This window comes from Cydia amplana, chromosome 7 (assembly GCF_948474715.1).
Source record: "Cydia amplana chromosome 7, ilCydAmpl1.1, whole genome shotgun sequence".
NCBI classification, from domain to species: domain Eukaryota; kingdom Metazoa; phylum Arthropoda; class Insecta; order Lepidoptera; family Tortricidae; genus Cydia; species Cydia amplana.
Window position 1 is genome coordinate 11,607,481 of NC_086075.1, and position 20,523 is coordinate 11,628,003.

Sequence of the window (20,523 nt, forward strand, 5' to 3'; positions counted from 1 at the left end):
GTGTTATTGTATGTTGTTCTTAAAAAAAGTACTTAAAAATACCTGAGAACCAAATTAGTTAAAATAGGCAATGGCCGATCACTAAATAATAAGCTCTTCTATTTAAGTCCAATGTCTCAATGTAGGTAGGTATCTGTTAACAACCATAAAGCTTAATAAAATAAGTAGTAGATAAAAATATTAATTGTCTGTTAATATCAATACACCCCGTTTATTTTTTCAGATTAGAAATTTTATAACCCCAAAAGTCTATAGTTTCGTTTACATATTGTACGCATTTCGGAAGAAAAAGTTAATTACCGTGGTTACTTCTGAGCTTAGTAAGATCCTATTCTATAAAAAACGGTATACAACACGGCTAATAAGGGGAAGGTTATTTGAAATTGTACGGAACGTGTTGTACGGAATCAGTAAATACTCGTAACAACATTTTAAAACGTAGTCACCTTCAGCACCACTGAAAGGCGGACTCTCAGAGCCCGTCTGAAAGCGGAAATATGTAAATAACATAAATAAAGCCTATTTACGCGTTGAGATTACTTTGTAGAATATTCTTACACATTTGTGCTGTACAAACGTACCTTTATTTTTCAAATAAATTATTTTATTCGTATTAATGTAGCGTAACCTTTTCGCTTCATTTATTAAGTAAAAAACTAGTCATATTTAGATGTCTCAAATCAAATATGTAGTATAAACCAACTTATCGTAACAGCTATGGTTTTCATAACCTGCTATCTAAGTAATATTTCGTTTATGTGATTGATACGCATAATCATAATTCTCGCTATACATATGAAACTACACTATCAAAAGGGAGAAATCATTTTTTTTATGGAAGTTACATGATACTAGAACAACTTAGGTATAACGTATTTGTATTTAAAAGTAGAATGTCCAAGTCTTTTCCAGTGCATTTATACATCTTTCGTAGTAGTCGCGCAGGGCGGGCGGGCTTCGGCGAGGGCGGCGCGCGCGCTCCAGTCCACTTCCGCTCGCCGGCCGCGATAACTACTGCCCACTGCCCAACTAAACTACTTCCAAACTTACATCGTTACCGACTTCAAGTGTTATCAAATACTAAAATTAGAACAGCAAAACAACAGTTATCAATTGTACAAACAAACACAAAATACTTCCAAGGTTTTAGGGACGTTGTGTAAACAGTTCGTTGGAAATTCTCCTTTCATGAGATAGTGAGTGTCAGTTATGGCTGATAAGCTACATGAGTATCAGGGGGTAACAGGCCGGCTGCACGGAGTTAGGGATAAGTGTAAAGAAAAGTGGTCGCAATGGAAAGAGGAACATCCAAAAGGAGTGAAGGAGGCTTTTAAGGATTCTCTGTTTGGGATCCCTCATTCTGAAGGACCAGGGAGAGTTTGGCAGGAAAGCGTGTATAGCGACATATTCAGGTAAGTTTTATAAAACCTCTTGCTAATTTGATTAGGTATTTATTTAGAAATGCCATGACCTATATAAACGTCTACTATATACTCAAGGAGAGTTTACAAATCCTATAATGAATCTTAAAAATGTATGGTAAGTCCATTTCATTTCCAAACCACATTCTATTCCACAATTATTTAATTCAATACAAAAAGGTCGTTTCAGTTTCAGAAAATAATTAAATATATTTCTCAAGACTAAAGTCATTCTATTGAAATCTGAACAAACTTTAATATACTTAGTTGAAGAGGATTTGGCGTTCTGCTGAAGAACATTTAAGGCAAATTTGGAAACTCGAATATCTCTGTTTAAATAAACGTAAAGCAGAGTTGACCTTTAGAAGAGAAACGTTTCATGTGCTTATGTGCTCCATAACCTGTGAGCCATCTTTGTACCAAAGGTTGAGTTGTCGAAGGAGACGGCCCCCTTTCATACCTATAATAACTTTGCAAATTGACTGAGATTGATAGCGGAACCTGAGAGCACCCGCGAGGGAGTTTTATAAAAGTCAACATGTTAACTTTACGAAAGTCGTATATTACACAATTGTACAATTATAAAAGCAACCTTGTTGTCTGCTGTATAAAATTCACGGTCAAATACAGATAAAGTATTGATGCAATAGGTTGATAACGCTTTTAATAAAATATTTATTGTACTTGGTTTACCTGCGCTTCTGTTATTTTCGAGTGGAAAACATTAAAAATAATAATACCAGATTAAAATGGAGTATTGCACAAGTTTATAATTTAATTTAATCATGTTTTTATGTTTTCAAGTAAGTTTCCTTTTCAAAGGTGGTTAAAATCCTGTTAATTGATTTTTTTTGGTGTGACATTGCGAGGAGGGTTTTCGCCTTTTGCTTAATATGTAACTACACAATAAGTTGTCGGATATGTTCTGGCGGTTCTGCCGGCCTAGCCAAGGTGACAATCGCTATCGCTTCGACAACGAAACGCTTCGTGTCTCTCTATAACTCTTCATTATTAGTGCGACAGTGACAGTTGTGTTTCGATCGCTACGGAGCGTAAGCGATTGGCATGTTGGCTACGCGCCCTGGTATTCACCTTTTTGTTACACTTTTGTATCGCCTTAAATATCTAGTAATACCATAGAGAAAAAAATACATAGATTGCTCACTCCATACATCAGTTTTAGTACCAAAAAGACTGCATCTAGCATCGAGTAGCGGAACTATCAGTACTGCTACTTGACAATAGATGTAGCAGTACTGATAGTTCCGCTACTCGATGCTAGATGTACACTCGGGTGCAAAGAAATCGGACCACCCCAGCATTTTCAACATTTTTTCAATTTGTGTAAAAACTGTAACCTCGATCATGATAATTTAAATACCACGTGGTAGATAATTTTCTGCCCTATCAAATGACATCAATATTCAGGAGTGGGGATGGATATTGTGCAAAATATGGGCCTGGAAATCACCCCCCTCCAACTGCCTCATTAGCGCATGCACTAATTGACCACTTATCATTAGGTATAAAAACAGTCATTATCATTGTTTATGCATCATTCGTGATTGGTACGTCTTCCTGAACACTACTCTCATCGCCTGAACCTGGAAAAACTGGAGAAAAATGGATACTACCTCGACTGAAGCCGGCCAAGCAGTTGCCCTATTGCAGGGAGGGCTTAGTCAACGTGCAGTGGCTCGACAACTCAACCTATCGAAGTCATCGGTTCAACGTGTCTTCCAGAGATTCCGCGTAGATCAGACGTTATCCAGAAGACCCGGAACTGGCAGAACTCGCATCACTTCTGAGAGAGATGACCGTTTCATCGTTCTTACCTCGCTACGAAATCGTCGACTGAATGCCGTTCAGCTTCAGCAGAAGCTCCTAGAGACCAGGAATGTGTCTATCAGCCGATGGACAGTTAGAAGACGACTGAAGGAGAAGGAATTGACAGCTCACAGAGCTGCAAATGGCCCAAAACTCACCCCAATACATCGTGGACAACGACGCGTCTTCGCTCGCGAACATGAAGAATGGACCCTTCAGCAATGGAGTTCCGTACTTTTTTCCGACGAGTGCAGGATAACTTTGTCTGGCAATGACGGACGGGTACGAGTCTACCGAAGACCTGGGGAGCGGTTCTCTCAATGCTGCATCGAGGAACGTGTTGCTTATGGTGGGGGGTCAATCATGGTCTGGGCTGGTATTTCTTTGGAAGCGAAGACGGACATTGTGTTCATCACAGGGCCAGGTACCAGACCGAATTCAGGCGGTTTGACTGCACGTCGGTACGTGGAGGAAATCCTGGCTGATCATGTGGTCCCATTTGCGGGTTATATCGGCGATGAGTTCATCCTCATGCAAGATAACGCTCGGCCGCATACAGCCCGGATCACTAAGGAGTACTTGGAGGAGGTCGGCATCAGAGTCATGGAGTGGCCAGCCCGCAGTCCTGACCTAAACCCGATCGAGCACATTTGGGACGAGCTGAAAAGAAGAATCCGGGCCAGAAATCCCGCCCCTGAATCCTTACTGGAGCTAAAGACTGCGATCGAAGAAGAATGGGCGGGCATCCCTCAAGACACTGTAAAAAAATTAATAAGATCAATGAAAAACCGAATGACTGCATGTCGTAGGGCTAGAGGAGGCAATATACGGTATTAAAATGCTGAAAATTGTTTTAATTTTTACTTGATATCTTTAGAATCGCAGTTTTCCCATTATGCATAAGTTTCACTCCAGTATGCATTTTTAGGGTGACAAAGTTCTTAGCCCTGAAAGCCTGAAAATATTGGAAGTAAACCTGTGAAAAGCACATCAATTTATAGAGGAAAAGCCAACCTTTCATTAGGTATATAATATGTCACAGTAGCACATACAGTTTTTACAGAAATTGAAAAAATGATAAAAATGCTGGGGTGGTCCGATTTCTTTGCACCCGAGTGTAGACACTGAAATTAATAGTCTAACTGATGTATGGAGTGAGCATTCTTGTCTTACTATATTTCTCTATGGTAATACGCAGCGCAAATACAGCGTAGTCGCAAGATTGAGTTACTGACAATAAACTAATGAGATGAGCGCAGCGCGCGTTTAAAGCCTACATAAACAGGTTTTTAGCTGTTTCATTACTTTCATTGCCTGGGATTACGTCTAAAAGGGTTCCCGCGGATATAAGACACATTTTAATTTAAAGTTTTTACTTGTATCTAATCGTAAGCATCTAAAAACACGTAGTCTTGTAAATATCTGTCATACAGAAGGAAAAGTCGGATCGAGCTGATGAGGATATCAGCGGCCGTGATGGGTATCGAGTTCTCATACGCCGGCGAGACCGCGTTCGTGTCCCCGACCCTCCTCCAGATCGGGGTGCCCCACCAACAGATGACGCTAGTGTGGGCCTTGTCCCCACTCGTGGGCTTCTTCATGACGCCGCTGCTGGGCTCCATCAGCGACCGGTGTCGCTCGCAGTTCGGGAGGAGAAGGCCGTTTATTGTTATGATGTCTATTGGCGTTTTATTCGGTAAATATTTTGTGTCCACTTCCCGCTCCGGCAATTTGTTTAATTTTTGAAGTATCGAGCAGTATAAATAGTTATCTGAATTAATGCCAATGCTGTAAAACAGTGAGATGAAAAATATAATAGTCTAATGATATTGAGATTTCATTTCTATTCACCATTAGTTCCAAACCTAGTACGTTCCTTGAAGTTCGAATCCAAATAACCCAATAAAAATAACGGAAGGAATATTTTTATTCCTAGTTTTAACCAAATACGCAATTTTATGATTCATTTCATGTTTTCCACAATAAAAAATCAGATAGGCATATAGGAAGGTTGCATGTTGTATGTGGTATGCGTATATCATCAAAAATATCCCTTATTTTCAGGGTTAATATTAGTGCCAAACGGAGAAGCAATAGGATACGCGCTTGGCGACGAGAGGCCAGCCAACCGCACGGAAGCACCCTCGGTCCTCGGCCCACGGAGTTCCATCCTAGACACCACCGACACCAACTATCATCCCTGGGGCGTGCTATTTACGGTGCTTGGAACGGTCTTTTTGGATTTTGACGCTGATGCCTGCCAAAGCCCCGCTAGGGCTTACTTGCTGGATGTCACGGTGCCAGGTATGTAGAAATATTGATGAGAAATGAAAATACGAGTACTTATAGAAAATAATATATGTACGACATACCAGACGTAATTTTTTGTATTTAAAACGATGCCTGGGAATAGGTAGGTATGTGAACTGATATGAAATAGCTAAGTTAATAATTTAACTGGATAAGAGATTAACATTTCTTAAAGTTACTCAAAAGCATATTAATTTTCTTTAAAAATATGGAACATGTCAAATAACACTGCTACCGCTGCTGCACGTAATAATACTTCTACAATCACATCCTTAATTAGTTAAGCAAAAACATTAATAGAAAAAACTAAGTACCTTTAAAATAAATAAATAAAATTATGTTTCGTTTAAATAAAATCTTGAAAGTTAATACTCGTATTAAGTACTGTAATGTAACCATAGGTACTTGTTAAATCCTTATTTGGAGTTGTTCATTATCTATTAGGTATAGGTACACTTGTTTTATGTAGGTATATCATCGTCTAGAAAATATGATTATACATGAATACCTAATCAAAGAAATCTATTAAAATTAACACAATATTCTGAAAAATTCAATGCACTTCACTCTATGCATATACGCACTTAACAAGGACAATTAGTTAACCAAATTTTGTATATTTTATTAAAATTAAACGAGCCATTCATGCATAATTATTTATTTATCTAATACCTTTAAACGAGCAATTCGTTTATATATATATATATATATATATATATATATATATATATATTTCGGGGATCTCGGAAACGGCTCTAACGATTTCGATGAAATTTACTATATGGGGGTTTTCGGGGGCGAGAAATCGATCTAGCTAGGTCTTATCTCTGGGAAAACGCACATTTTCGAGTTCTTATATGTTTTCCGAGCGAAGGTCGGTCACCCAGATATTTTATATATTTATATGTATATACATATATTTCGGGGATCTCGGGAACGGCTCTAACGATTTCGATGAACTTTGCCATATGGGGGTTTTCGGGGGCGAAAAATCTGGTTTTCCGAGCAAAGCTCGGTCTCCCAGATATTTTTATTAAAATAATTACTTACTAATACTTACCTACATATATCACGTAAGTCTCACGTACATTGAGGTACGTACGTATGTTAAGTAAGGATAGTTTTCACATAATATATGTATTATACCTACACAATTAAATTTAGTCAAGTCATACTTTATCTCCTATGGATTTTACGCCTCGTTTAGTTTTCTCAGTAACGGAAAGCCTTATAATAGTTATAATATACCTAACACTGAGTAGTGCTTAAAATAACCCACTTGATACACAATACTGTAGATAAAAGCGGATTACTCACGATTCAGTAGTGACACTGACACTGCGTATATATAGTATGGCTACTTACTTCGTCAGATCTGTAATAACTATACCAACGCCCATAATAGATTAAAAGTTATAAAATAATATGTATTTAAAAAGCGGAGCTGTACCTATATATCCTAACAAGATTTGTTAACATATTAAAATTTTGGAATGATCCGAATAAATTCGATTTTAATGCATTTGTTTATTCGAAATTAGGCATAAACTACCTGCTCCTATTCTACGTATTTTTCTGGCAAAAATGCCGGGGAAAGAAAAGATGAAAAATCAGACATCTAATTAAGTATCTATCTATGTATATTTACGCAACAAATATACTTTAAAAGTAAATACCTATATTTAAGATTCTCAATCCCAAAGTGACGAGTGCCAAAAGTAATCATCTTCATCTACCTACCTATGTAAATTACTTGCGTGATTACGCTTAGACTAATTTTCTCCAAAACTCATTACCATCCTTCACCTACTTTGATTATTACAATTAATTTTAATTCAATATTTGTTCGGGTGAAACGTCATGGCATGTGACTCTGTTATTTAGAACTTAAAAACGACGACGAGACGAGAGACGGGCAAAAGCGTGTGTCAAAAAGATATTTGGATGGTCGTAAAACTAATGTTTATACGCCTTTCTAGATTACAACGTTTGAGGCTTTAACCGCTTATCTGTTCTGTCTGTCCGTGATTGATTTATCTAGACACCGTTTTTTAGTAACAAGAACATAGTATAGCTTTACTTTGCGAAAATATAAACAATTGTTTAAGTATAAGTAATATATTATTTATGTAGTTAAGCTAAATTGAACAATTTTGTCATTGACATGACATCACACATGCGTGCGACCAGCAACGCCTATTACTCTGGTAACTGAAGCGTTTTGTGTGTATCATAATAATCCAAATACTTCTGGATCAATGAACTCGCACCAGCAAAACTGTAGTCCTGTCTATAACAATTAGTTGCGGTATGCTTCCTCAATAGTAGCATCACGTCATTCACGTCGCTCGGATCACAGTTGGCATTATTTAACAAACACAAAGCAAAGTTTCAGCGTATGCATTAAGTAAGTAAGTATTAGGTACCTATCAATCTTTCATGACGGTATCACACGTTTGCGGATTGCCATGCATGACTAATCAAGTTTCACTTTTATTTGGTGTTCCGATTGAGAAACTGAGGGCTTAACCATACGATGCTGTAAAATCTTACTTATGTAATGTATGTTCCTATTACATTGCACCTATAATCCATCTAGGAGAAGGATACTCCAAAATAAAACCCGGAATGGAGTAAGGCGCGAGTAGGGTCCAACCTGAATCCACACGTATTGGCTCGCCTTTCCTGTGGGATAAGACAGTGAAGCCGAGAGGGTAATGCAGGTGCTGGGCATCCCTGCGTTTCCTTATTAATTCCGTCCCAGGCGGTGTAATAGGAAGTCTCTCCGGTTTTACACCATAAATCGTCTGCAATCTGCAATAGACGCTAAGGCCAATGATGATGATGATTACATGCACCTATAGGTACGTAGCTGTTCTGGTTTCTGTACTGGAATTTATGCAAGGTTTTTAAACCCGTTTTTTTTTAACTTTCGAATAGAAGCCAGCAGCTTTTCAAGTTAAATTAACCTTAACAGAACTTATAAAAACCTAAATAGGTACCATTTGAAAAGGTTATTTTATTATACGTATAGACATTTGTGAGTTTCCTTAGATGTCAAAAAATTTTAGGCTGTATTTTACTTTCTTCCTTCAGGAACGTAAATTAATTTGAAAGGGTAATGGGGTTTTCAAAAATTACACCCTTATAGAGATTAAGCATAAATAAACGTGTTAGTCGAAAGTATACATCCAGATAATGTTTACGCAATTAATGTAGATTTAAATTAGTAGGTAATTTAATCGTTTGTACCATCATGCAAAGTATACATAACTAGTATAACTATATAGTATTAGGTACTTAGGTATTTTTCGTACTTAAATATTGATTTTTCTACCCAGAGCGGCTATCTTAACTTTGTTTTGAATAATTCCTAGTCACACATACAACGCATATACCGCATACAAATATATTAATATGTCACCAACTGGTAACTATTAAGCAAGCTTATTATTTTATTTTGTTGGATTTACGTTGGTGCAAAGTAAATATTTAGTAGGCCCAAATATTTAATGTTGCTAATGAGGCTGATAATTCTGTTTAAATGTGACCAGTGCAGAGATGTGACTTATTTGAAATACTTGTATTTAAAATGCAAATACAAAATGCAAAACACCTATTTTGTATTATGTATTTAAATACCTTTTGAAGAAAACTATTTTGTATTTTATTTGAAATAGTTTTTGTGACCTAAGTATTTTCTATTTTCAAAATACAAAATACATTATAGTAGGTATAGCCTGACCAGTAATATATGATAATTGTCAAGAGGGCGCTGTTATTCTCATGTATAGGGTGATAATTCAGTGTAGTATGAAAAAATTAGTTCCAGTGAAATTCCGCAACATGGCGCAACCTCAATAGATCCTGGTTCACCTATAATGTAGGTAGGAGTTACAACCTCTTCTGATCTTACAATCCTGGCAACTCTCTCATTCTTTTAACATGGAACTGTTGAATCTGTTTAGTAACGTCGCACATGATCACAAGTGTAGCGAGTGGTTAAAAAAGGGGAATCTTGAGTGTTACGAGGGTTTCAAGGTACGAGAGGAGAACAAACTTTTCTGCCCTGATGAAACACAAACGAGACGTTTTTATCACACTAACGAGAGGCATTATACTAGCTGTAAAACATAACAAATCTAAATTAATGCTTTTAAAAATTGTCCGTTATAAACCATCATCCATCGGATCCATCCTTCCGGTTAATATGAGCAAACAACTAGAAATTTGCACTTTAGATAGAGGACTGATTGACACACTGTTTTCAAAGAATAACGAGAGTCTTTTCAATTCGGATATTCTGAGTAATACTTTTTAATTCAGACTAGGTATTCACTATTCAGAGTACCTTTTATCGCAAAGTATTTGTATTTTTAAAAAGTATTTTGAAAATACCTATTTCGTATTTTGTATTTTAAATACAAATTCAAAAACTATTTTGTATTTTGTATTTGAAATAGTATATCAAGGAAGTATTTGTATTTTGTATTTAAATACTTTTTATAAAGTATTTTTCACATCTCTGCCAGTGCTGAATTCAGAACGTCGAGTTATGTCACTTCGCATTAACCTTTTCGACGCCGTATCAAACACAAAAGCTGTCACGCTGACGCCACGTCACCGAAGTGTCAAAACTGAAATTGAACTTTATGCATATGCACGAAGGTCTATGTTGCTCTGTGATATGTTACCGATTAATCGATCTTTGGCGTTGAACCTACGGTGCAGATATAACGGTCATTGGCGTCCAAAAGGTAAAAAAAAAATGTACTCGGAAAATATTTCATAATAATAATTTATTTTTTACAAAATTTTGTCAGCAGTTTCCCTTTACCGTTTTCTAAAGTTAATGTCGTGGTTTACGATGATATTGACACGTTCGCTGCGGCATCGGATCGATGCAGCCTCGTACAAGGCTACAGTTATTTTAATTAATTACCGTCGAGAAAGTGTAAACATTGAAAAAAGAGGCTTCTAGTTTGATAATTTATAACCTCTCAACTCAAGACCCCGAATCTTTGAGATCTAGAAGAACAGACATAAGACCCAGAAGTGTTTTTTTTGTAACCTTGTATGTATTTTTTTTAATACAACTTTAAATAAAATAAAATTTAGGAATATGACATATAAGAAGAAGAAAAATACTCCCTTGCTTGCTGTATGACCCACGTTTATTGATGCATTAAAAATGTACAAATAAATGTTTTATTAAAACTGGAACCTTTTTTTACAGAGGATCATGCAAAGGGACTTAGCACATTCACGATAATGGCCGGCTTAGGCGGCTTCATGGGCTACGCCCTCGGCGGCATTAACTGGGATGAAACGCGATTAGGTAATGTGATACTGGTACTAATAAAACCTACCTGTTTCGGAGTTTTAGCCTAGTAATGGTTGACGAACTTATTTAATAAAACAATTAGGTATGTTTCTTTTTCTGTCAAAAGTCAACCATGATTGCAGATTATGTAGACAAACGAAATGTAGTAGCTTTTAAACCTAGGTATGTTACAGTCAGCAGCAATAGTTGCTAAGCGGGAGGTGTTCAAAATTACCTTGACGCGCTCTTGTTCTCCTAACAATAAAGTCGCGTCACTTCAAGATCATTTTGAACACCTCACCCACTTAGCAACTGTTGCTGCTGACTGTACAACCATACTCTACCCTTAACTTTATAAGATTTGCGTAGGTTCCTAAATAGGTAGGTTACTTAAATAAGTAAATTCACATCATTATTTGACGGACAAAAAAATATGCTTTCCTCAATTTACCCCGTATCAATGGGAATGAATATATCTTATACCTTTAAACGAGTAATACCTTTAAACGAGCAATACTTGTTTATTTATTTATTTATTTATATGTATATATATTTCGGGGATCTCGGAAACGGCTCTAACGATTTTGATGAAATTTGCTATATGGGGGTTTTGGGGGGCGAAAAATCGATCTAGCTAGGTCTTATCTCTGGGAAAACCAGAGATTATGGTATAAAGTAGGACATCATTTTATTAAATAGTTGTACGCAAATTACGCATGTTCGTATTTGTAACGAAAATCAAAAATTAAAATATTTTTAGGGGAGCTATTTGGAGGCCACGTCAGAGCAGTGTTTTCGCTGATCACCGTGATCTTCGTGGTGTGTGTAACAGCCACGGTCACCAGTTTCAAGGAGATTCCTCTCGGGGAACTGCAGGAGCAGGAGGAGTTCAGGAAGCTGGCGGAGACGGAGCGTGTGCAGGAGAGCTTTGATGCAGGAGACGAGCCCGCGAAGAGCTTGAAGCGAGACAACACGACGTATGGCTCGTTGAATCAACCGGCTGAGGGAGATGATCAGGTAACTTATACTAATCTGTCTTCGTAACTTATTAGGTTTAACGAATAGATCCACTTACAAAATCATAATGATATCAACTTTTATTATAACTAATACTTTTATATATAACATGCCTTCTCCAAGACTGAAAAACATAGGAATGGACGAACAAAACCACCGCTTGACTAGTTTTGATGCACGGCCAAATTTTGGGAGGGAGTTGAATTTACAACTAAAAGAACTCCAGTCGGTTAATTTCCCTACAGATTTGCTTCGGTTGATAAAAATATCCAAACCGCAATCAAGCGAGTTTCAATTCAATATCGCTAGTATATCACGAACTTTCATCGAAAACTGCATCCAAAATCGACAATCCTTTTCGGCATGTGAAAACATTTATTTGTTTGCATAACACACACAAACAAACAACCTCTCATCCTAATTGCATAATACCACCAATGAGATTAAAATGATACCATCAAAGAGTGATTCTACAAGCACTGCTTACTTACTTCAATTAGGTTCCAAAAATGTTCTCAACGTCAAAAATGTTCCCGTAACCGGCTACCTGCCAGTTACATACGGTACGAGCTATAAACGAAGTTGCGAAATCCAATCTCCCTGCGTTACGTTGATAAGCTTGTGACCTGTCACATAGGGTTTCGCTAGTCTAGGATATTTGCTACATCCCTTATTTCATTGCAAATAACTTGTGAGTCAGCCAGAAGCACACATATTACATACCTATTTAACTAAAAGTCCGCAAGGAATTATTAATTTGTCTTTTAACAAAATATAGAATTATATTAAAAGTAGCAAAAAGAGAATAAAAATAAACTCTCGTAGAGACTGCTCGGAAAGAGAAGAGTCGTGGAATGTATTGGGCTCCATACATTCCACGACTCTTCTCTTTCCGCACAGAGTCTAACATGAAATTTAATCGAATAATCATTTTCTCTCTATCACTGCTTTTTAGGCTTACTTACGTTTTATAATGATGTTACCGTTAGCTTTAAAAAATAACCCTATGTGTTTTACAGAACGGTATAAGTACCAACGTACCCGAAAGCAGTCACTGCGAGCACTTGTCCCTGCGGCACTACCTCCGCTCCATTGTGGTGATGCCGGCCTCACTCCGCGTGGTGTGCCTCACCAACCTGTTCTGCTGGATGGCTCATGTCTGCTACTCACTGTACTTCACTGACTTCGTGGGTGAGGCGGTGTTCGGTGGGAACCCTGCTGTAAGCATTTTAATCGACGAGCTAAAGACCTATTATATTAGTTTTCATGACAGCTCGTGACATGACGGATATACTGCCGTATTCGAACTTCAAGATATTCACAAGAGACGACACGTACTTACTAGATCCATTCTAGATACGTTATAGTTTAGATTTTAACTACTTAGTTCTCTTTTGCAGCTCAATTCGGGCAACCAATGTCACTTTTACGTTAGATAGTGTTAGACATCTATTAGATGTGAATTGGATCTCTAAGTCATATCGTGTGGAAATCGTTCAAGAGTATCTCCAGAATCGCAGAAATGTCAAATTTGACAGATTAGATCTTAAACATATCGTTATCGTATCTTGGTGACGTCTAAAAGATATCTAGTAGATGTCTATTTCAAAATCCGAAGCGGGCCCAAAATGCCACTTATAAAAGTGGCGAGGTTATTAGCGCGCAACATTTTGCTTTTAAATAATTTAAAGGTAGTTAAAGTGCCATTGTAGGTAGTTTGCATAGAAACAGTTTAATTTATGCATTGGCAACTCTGGCACAAGAAATATAATGGAAGGTAAAATAGAAGAGGTAAAGGAAGACCTAGAACAACATGGAGTAAAAATATTAGGGATTGGACCGGTACGAAGGACGCCGCCACTCTTTCTAGAACGGCAAAGAGTAGAGAAAACTTCCGCATGATGATCGCCAACATCCGATAGGATACGGCACTATAAGAAGAAGATTGGCAACTCTATAGTCCATCTTATCATTGTACGCGTACGTATTCATTTGTTTCTGTCGTAGGTAAATCTGCAACATTTCGCTTCGATAATAGGATGAATATTTTTGTCAACCGGAGATATTGTCAGCTCTTATCGAGATTTTCAGGATTATACACGGCACGTTTGGATGATTTATTGGTGTCGAGATTTTCACGTACCTATCATTTTTGTTGTAGGTACAGATAAAATTCTAAAATTGAAATTGATTATGAAGCTACATTACGTCACGATAAATACCTTGTGTATATTTACGGTTTGTAATATAATATTTAAGACTTTCGCGTTTTGAACACATATTAACTCACATTTATAGACGGGTCTAACGCGAAATTTATTCAATTACCTTTATTTACCGCCGTTTCGACACTGGTCGTGGTCGCGGCTAATAAAGGTAAATAAAGGTAATTGAATTAATTTCGCGTTAGACCCGTCTATAAGTGTGAGTTTACGGTTTGTGTCGTAAATAATTAACTATCGCAAAAATATTTTTCTTTCATTGATTACCCATAAGGGTAAGTAGGTAGGTTTACTCGTGCCACATGTTTTTTTCTATGATATTCTCAAATACTATAAAAAAGCAGCGTATTTTTATGTTTGTATATGTTTTACTGTCTGTATTGTATCAGATTGTTTGCATAAATAGACTTTACAGTACATATGGGGCTACTTTTCCGCACTAGTGCGTAAAATAGCACTTTTCGTGTGTATGTCGAAACTTTAAAGTGCCATATGTACTGTAAAACGTTGTTCGATACACGTGCGAATAGGTAATTCGCTACTCGTGTCGATTTAAAACACTCCCTTCGGTCGTGTTTTAATTTATTGCCACTCGTTTCGAATTTCCTCTTTTTCGTACTTGTATCGAAAATAACTATTTTGTAATGTGACGCTTATTATAATAGGCGCCAGTCGGCTCAGAGAGTCGTGTGCAGTACGAGGCCGGAGTGCGCTTCGGGTGCTGGGGCATGGCCATGTACTCGCTGTCATGCGCCTGCTATTCCACCGTCATCGAGAAACTCATCAAGAGACTGGGGTAAGTCTTGTTCAACTCCACAAGCTAACACTAGCTAAGTAAGCTAGCCGACTGCAGGATAAAGGGGTGTCTTAGGGCACGTTTCGACCATAGATGTGCGATGCGAGGTTTCGTTGCGGGGGATGTGTTTGTTAAGAACCAACAGAATCACTTCATGTGTTTTCCTCGCTCAGCGTGCAGTGATTCTTGGTTCTTAAAAACACATCCCTCGCAACACATCCTCGCTGATCTCTGGTCGAAACGCACCCTTACGGCTGGTAGGGCTTGGTTAATTGGTTATGTACTCTCTTCCTACGCCTGCTACTCCACCGTCATCAAATATCTCATCAAGATGCTAGAGTGAGTCTTGTGATACAGTAAGTCTTGTGAAAGTAGGCCGAAAGTAGTAATATATATAAATATATACATATAATAGCAAAACCAGAACACCTACGCGAATCTAGCCTGAAGATGGATAGGTACCGAAGTACCTTAAAGAAACTGTTAAAAAATAACTCAACCACATTGAATTCGGGTCAGGTTACTCTTGAATCTTGATGAGCTGTAGACGACTGTCTAAAGAAAAGTACAGTAGACGCTAAAAACTTGTATTAGAAATTAATTTACTGTCAAAACCTTCAATAAAATATCACACTTCGACTTGGCTGTAGGATATACCTACTGTACAGTCAAAGATTTTAATTTCGGACCCATTCTGTACCTTGTCACAGTGACAATAGTATGAGGTCTGTAGCGATTTTCATATTGATTGCCACTGTGACAAGGTACGAAATGGGTCATAAATTAAAATCTTCGACCTTACCTAGCTCCAATGTATCGCTGTGTGTATTTAGGGTTTGAACAGTACCTAAAGCGTCACCCACACCCCCAGGTGTGCAATGCGCAACTCATGCCCACTGAGCCGCGTTATTGCACGGCTGCTGATCCTTGTAAGACGATTTGCGATGCCGTATGGGTCACTGCCGGTGCCGGTACACTTTGTAAACACATTAGGTACGAGGGAATAGGGGTTTGTAAAAACATGTTTTTACGGATGGTAACATTACATTAGGTTTTATTCAAGATTCAAGAGGTGTTTTTGTATTCATACTTTGTGTTTTTATCCAACATTATAATTACTCTAAGTAGAGCTATAAAACAGGTCAATTAATAAACATGTAGAACTGAAAGATTGATTTATTTATAGTAAGTATAAAATAAGAAAAAACAATTTTTACGTATTTTTTCCGACTTCTGCAGTAATCGAAATTTTTATTTAAGTAGGTAGTTTTCAAGATTAATTTAAATGACATATATCATCACGGACTTCGAGCACACTAGTTTTGCCCGTGACATCGTCTGCATAGAACTCGTTTATAACGTAACTTTCAAAACACCCATTATGTAGGTACCTACTCTTGGCCTTTTCTTTTATTAATTTTATACTATTACGTCACATGACAGACATACCTACTGAATTTACAAGTCAAACAAAAAACTTTTTCACCTCAGCAGCTCGAACAAGGGTACTTTGCTACTTAAAAACAGTGAGCAAAATCGCATTTTGCTCACTGAGTGAGACAAAATGAGCAAAGTGCGATTTTGCTCACTGTTTTTAAGTAGCAAAGTACCCTTGCTCGAGCTGCTGAGGTGAAAACTTAGTTGTTGGTATATCTTAAGAAAACATGAGTGAAGTGAGGTAAGTGATGAAGAAGGAATACATTTTTCGGGTTTTCTAATATGTTCTCTGCTGCTGAGGTGAAAAGTTTTGTGAACTACACGAGATCAAAGTTATTTACATCTCGTGCGCTTTTGAGTCCCTTACTACGCTCAAGATTCTAAATTAGATTCACGAGCGTAGCGAGTGAATCTAAAATCTTTTGCTTGCACGGGACTCAAAATAAGCACTCGAAGAAATATCAAACTTTGATCTCTTGTTGTACAAATAACTATTAATCAACAGTACCTATGAAAATGTAAGTAGGCAATTATTGGTGGTGTTCAGTGCCTGCGTAATAATAGTAGCAAGTGGTCTCAGCCGCGTTAATCGAGCTTGTTTTAGGTTTACTTAGGCGTCGGCAGCACGTCTCAAGGTTTAAATCATTTGAATAAAATTAATGCGACGAATGGAATTCACTGTTTTCTTTTACTTTTTAAGTAGGTTAAGGTTAGAGTTACGCTGAGAGTTATTCTAACTCGAAAAAAGAAAAGAGAAAAATATGGAGCTTTTACTTCATGTAAAATGGGTTTAGGTCACTGTTTAGGTACATATATTTTATGAACGTTTACAATTAACATTTGAGACGAACGGAATGGCTAAAAGTATACAAGCAATGAATCACCTTTTACTTTAACTTTTTCCCATTCTCATTTTCTGACCTGATTGGTAGCTTAATTCCATTATCAACTTTGACAGGTTAAAACACACCTATCTTCACCTGATGTTAAGTATAAGTAGGTATATGATCCATCCACAAGAAATTATCAGAAAATAAAATGACTCTAAATAAATGTTTCGCTAAAAAAACGTACAAAAATATGAAGATACTTCGATTGTATTACGTCATTTTCTAAAAATATTGCATTTCGAAATTCTGAAATAAGTGATACCTACCTAGAAATAGCTATCAGTAGTAAGTGGTAATACCTATCTAGTGATAAGTCTCTTGAAGTTGTCAAACGGCCCAGATACCGCAGTTATCTCGCTCCGCCCTTCAACTTGACTGAGCAAACATTTCCTAGTGCTAACAAGATCAATCCACCCTTGACTTTCAGCTTCCTGTTGCACTTGCTCGGCTTCCCACTAATATAATCGATAACCGACTCAATCGCTAAGTTCTACAAATCAAACATTATGGGACTTTGATGGATGTTTTTTCTATCTCCAATCACACACGCTAAAATAAACATAAACATAAGTACCTATTCATAAACATAAACATTACTCGTCCATCGCAGTTTTGCTGCGGGTTTGCGGTCAATTCGCTGGATGAAGTGAATCCGTGTTTATAACTCGTTATACCGAGTTATGAATGAATTCTTATGAACGTCGTTTTATAATTGAATCTGCACGTGGTTAAACCGGGGTATTCAGGTTTAAATTTCCTTACTGGGCAGGAAATTTGCGGGTGCAAGATTTTAATTAAGACTGACATGATTCCCAAAAACATAAAAGAAATGGAAATCAATAATTATCACAAACCACAGAAAGTTGGTATGTGTCACAAACAAATGAAAATCAGGGGAAAGAGAAAAATCAAAGAGACCTCTTATGAAGTAGGTACCGTAAAACGGGGTGAGTAGGTTTCGCGGAGAGAGGTGGGTTATGACTGGGGAGAGAAGGTTTGAGAGGGAGGTGAGAAGGGATTTTAAGGCTACTGCTACAAAAATAATGTATTCCAATTTAAAATGGAGCTATAGTAATACGCATAATGATAAAAAATCGATCCAACAATCTTCCAAAATCATCTTTGTATGAAAACCCCTCTCACCCCAAATACGAGGCACTACGGGGTGAAGTGGGTTTTCCTCTTTATCGTCAAAGTTATGAAATGGAACTACCCAAAATAAAATAAAAACTAAAATACAAACGTCCGTCCGGAACACTTATTATATACATCATTTAGTTTTCATATGTAAAAATAAAATGTTATCGAGGTTTGAATTTCAGTTTTGACCCTACTCACCCCATTTTACGGTACCTATTATTTTATTTCAGGGCTAAGAAAGTGTACGTAGGCGGGCTGTGCACGTACAGCTGCGGGATGTTTATGCTGTGCGCGATCAGGGCACGCGCAGCCGTCATACTGTTCAGCTGGACGGCGGGCGTCATGTACTCTACGCTTTTTACTATGCCCTACCTACTGGTGGCGCATTATCACGCCACGGGCACGGTAAGAAGATTTCACGATATGGATGTTTTATAATATTTAATTTTATTTTCCCCTGCTGAGAAGTAGTTTTGTTTTTTCTTGTTTCCACTGGTTTTCATCCTAGACAATTTGTTTATGCTTTTTCTTTTGAGCTAAGTATTTAGATTTTTGCGAGCAGAGGTCTTTCTCATTTATTAAAAGTTTCTCGTATATTATTCGCATGCTCCTAAAAGTGTTTCAATGAAATTCTTTGTAACCGCCGTCAGGCCTATGGAACTCTCCGCGCGAGCTCGGTTTTATACCTACGAATCTGTTCCCGTTCACGGTAGAAAAGCAAGCCAGTTGGTTGCCACACGCGCTCACGCACGCACGTCGCGTCGCCGCGCGCTCGAATATGCCAAATTGTATGCGAAATAAATGTCTTCTTCACGAACAAATAACACAGCTTCTAGTGTCGATGGATGCAGAAACAACAAAATTAATAAAAAAAAACCGTTTTTGCTCTTCCGATAGATAGGAAAAGTATTGTATAGATAGACATTTTCAATATAAGTAGTTTATAAAACGGCGTAAACACTGCGGTTACTGCAGGGAGATATGACCTTTTAAAATTGTCTTGCAGTTACTTGTCGGAATAAAACGCATAAACGGAATATTATAATTAATTGCAACTTATCTTACTCATGTATAGTTATTGTACGCTATGATTTTATATGGCAAGTTCTAATGCAAATTGGACAATTAAAACTTATATTTTAGGTAGGTATCTTCTATAGAATATATAGTTTAAGTGGTACCTACTTATTTGTAAAATCATTTCTAAGCGTCGGCAACCCTAGCGTTGTGCCGGCGCGCGCGGTGTGGGAAGCGGCGCGTTGAAGGTCACTCCATTGTATTTTTGTGTAGGTATCAAAACGGTAGGTATTTGCGTTTTCTTTGAGAGATAAGTATCTGTTCGTAAGAACTATTATATAATTTGTGCCGCCGTGCAGGATCACGCGACGACTCAAATAAAACGTTGATTTGTAGTGAACTAATATATTCTTCCAAAGTACTGGTTTAATAAAGGGGGTTCTTGACAAAACGACTAAAGGCACAAAGTGCTGAAAATTGTTGTTGTTGGTAGAATGGAGGATGATAAAAGAGTGATTAGCAAGATTTTGAACGGTACACAAATTGTTTAAATTTAGGTGCCTCCAAGTGGCCGCGATACAACCCATGTGGAGCTCTGTGAGCCCGACGGCTGCGTTTAGCTACTGCATGAGGAATATTTTATTGTATGCATCTGTATTCTGTATTCCTTCTTATAACTTTTCGTATTCCAGTGGGACAGCGCCGGCGGCGGCAGTGGCGATACTCGCGGGCTAGGCACGGACGTGGCAGTGGTGAGCAGCTGTGTGTTCGTGGCCCAACTGCTGGTGTCGGTGTTGATGGGCTTGGCCGTGACCGCCTCCGGCTCCACCGCCGCCGTGGTAGCCGTCGCCGCCGCGCTGGCCGCCGCCGCAGCCTTCACTGCAACCAAGATCACTTACTTAGACCTATAAGATTACTAAATTTACTAACGTCTGTCTTTGACATGGAGGTTGGCTGAGAAACCAGTTATTTAATTGTAAGTAATACAATTAAATAACTGGTGTCTCCATATTCGAGGGCCTCTCTTATAGCCGATTAATTCTTGCTAGTTGGCTAAGGCCAAATAGCAAGGCTGTGACTTATTACTAGCTTAAGAAATATACCGGAAGAATTCGACCAGAAA

At 37.8% G+C, this 20,523-nt stretch overlaps 1 protein-coding gene across 1 annotated transcript; it reads left to right on the top strand.

Annotated features, from left to right (window-relative positions):
• The first annotated feature begins 892 nt into the window (after positions 1-892).
• LOC134649552 (proton-associated sugar transporter A) lies at positions 893-20,314 on the top strand. Its single transcript, XM_063504325.1, has 9 exons — positions 893-1,412; positions 4,682-4,944; positions 5,313-5,552; positions 10,795-10,896; positions 11,642-11,898; positions 12,918-13,118; positions 14,786-14,916; positions 18,614-18,788; positions 20,093-20,314. The coding sequence occupies exons 1-9, from the start codon at positions 1,210-1,212 to the stop codon at positions 20,309-20,311; spliced, it is 1,791 nt and encodes a 596-aa protein (XP_063360395.1). The 5' UTR covers positions 893-1,209; the 3' UTR covers positions 20,312-20,314.
• The last annotated feature ends 209 nt before the right edge of the window (positions 20,315-20,523 follow it).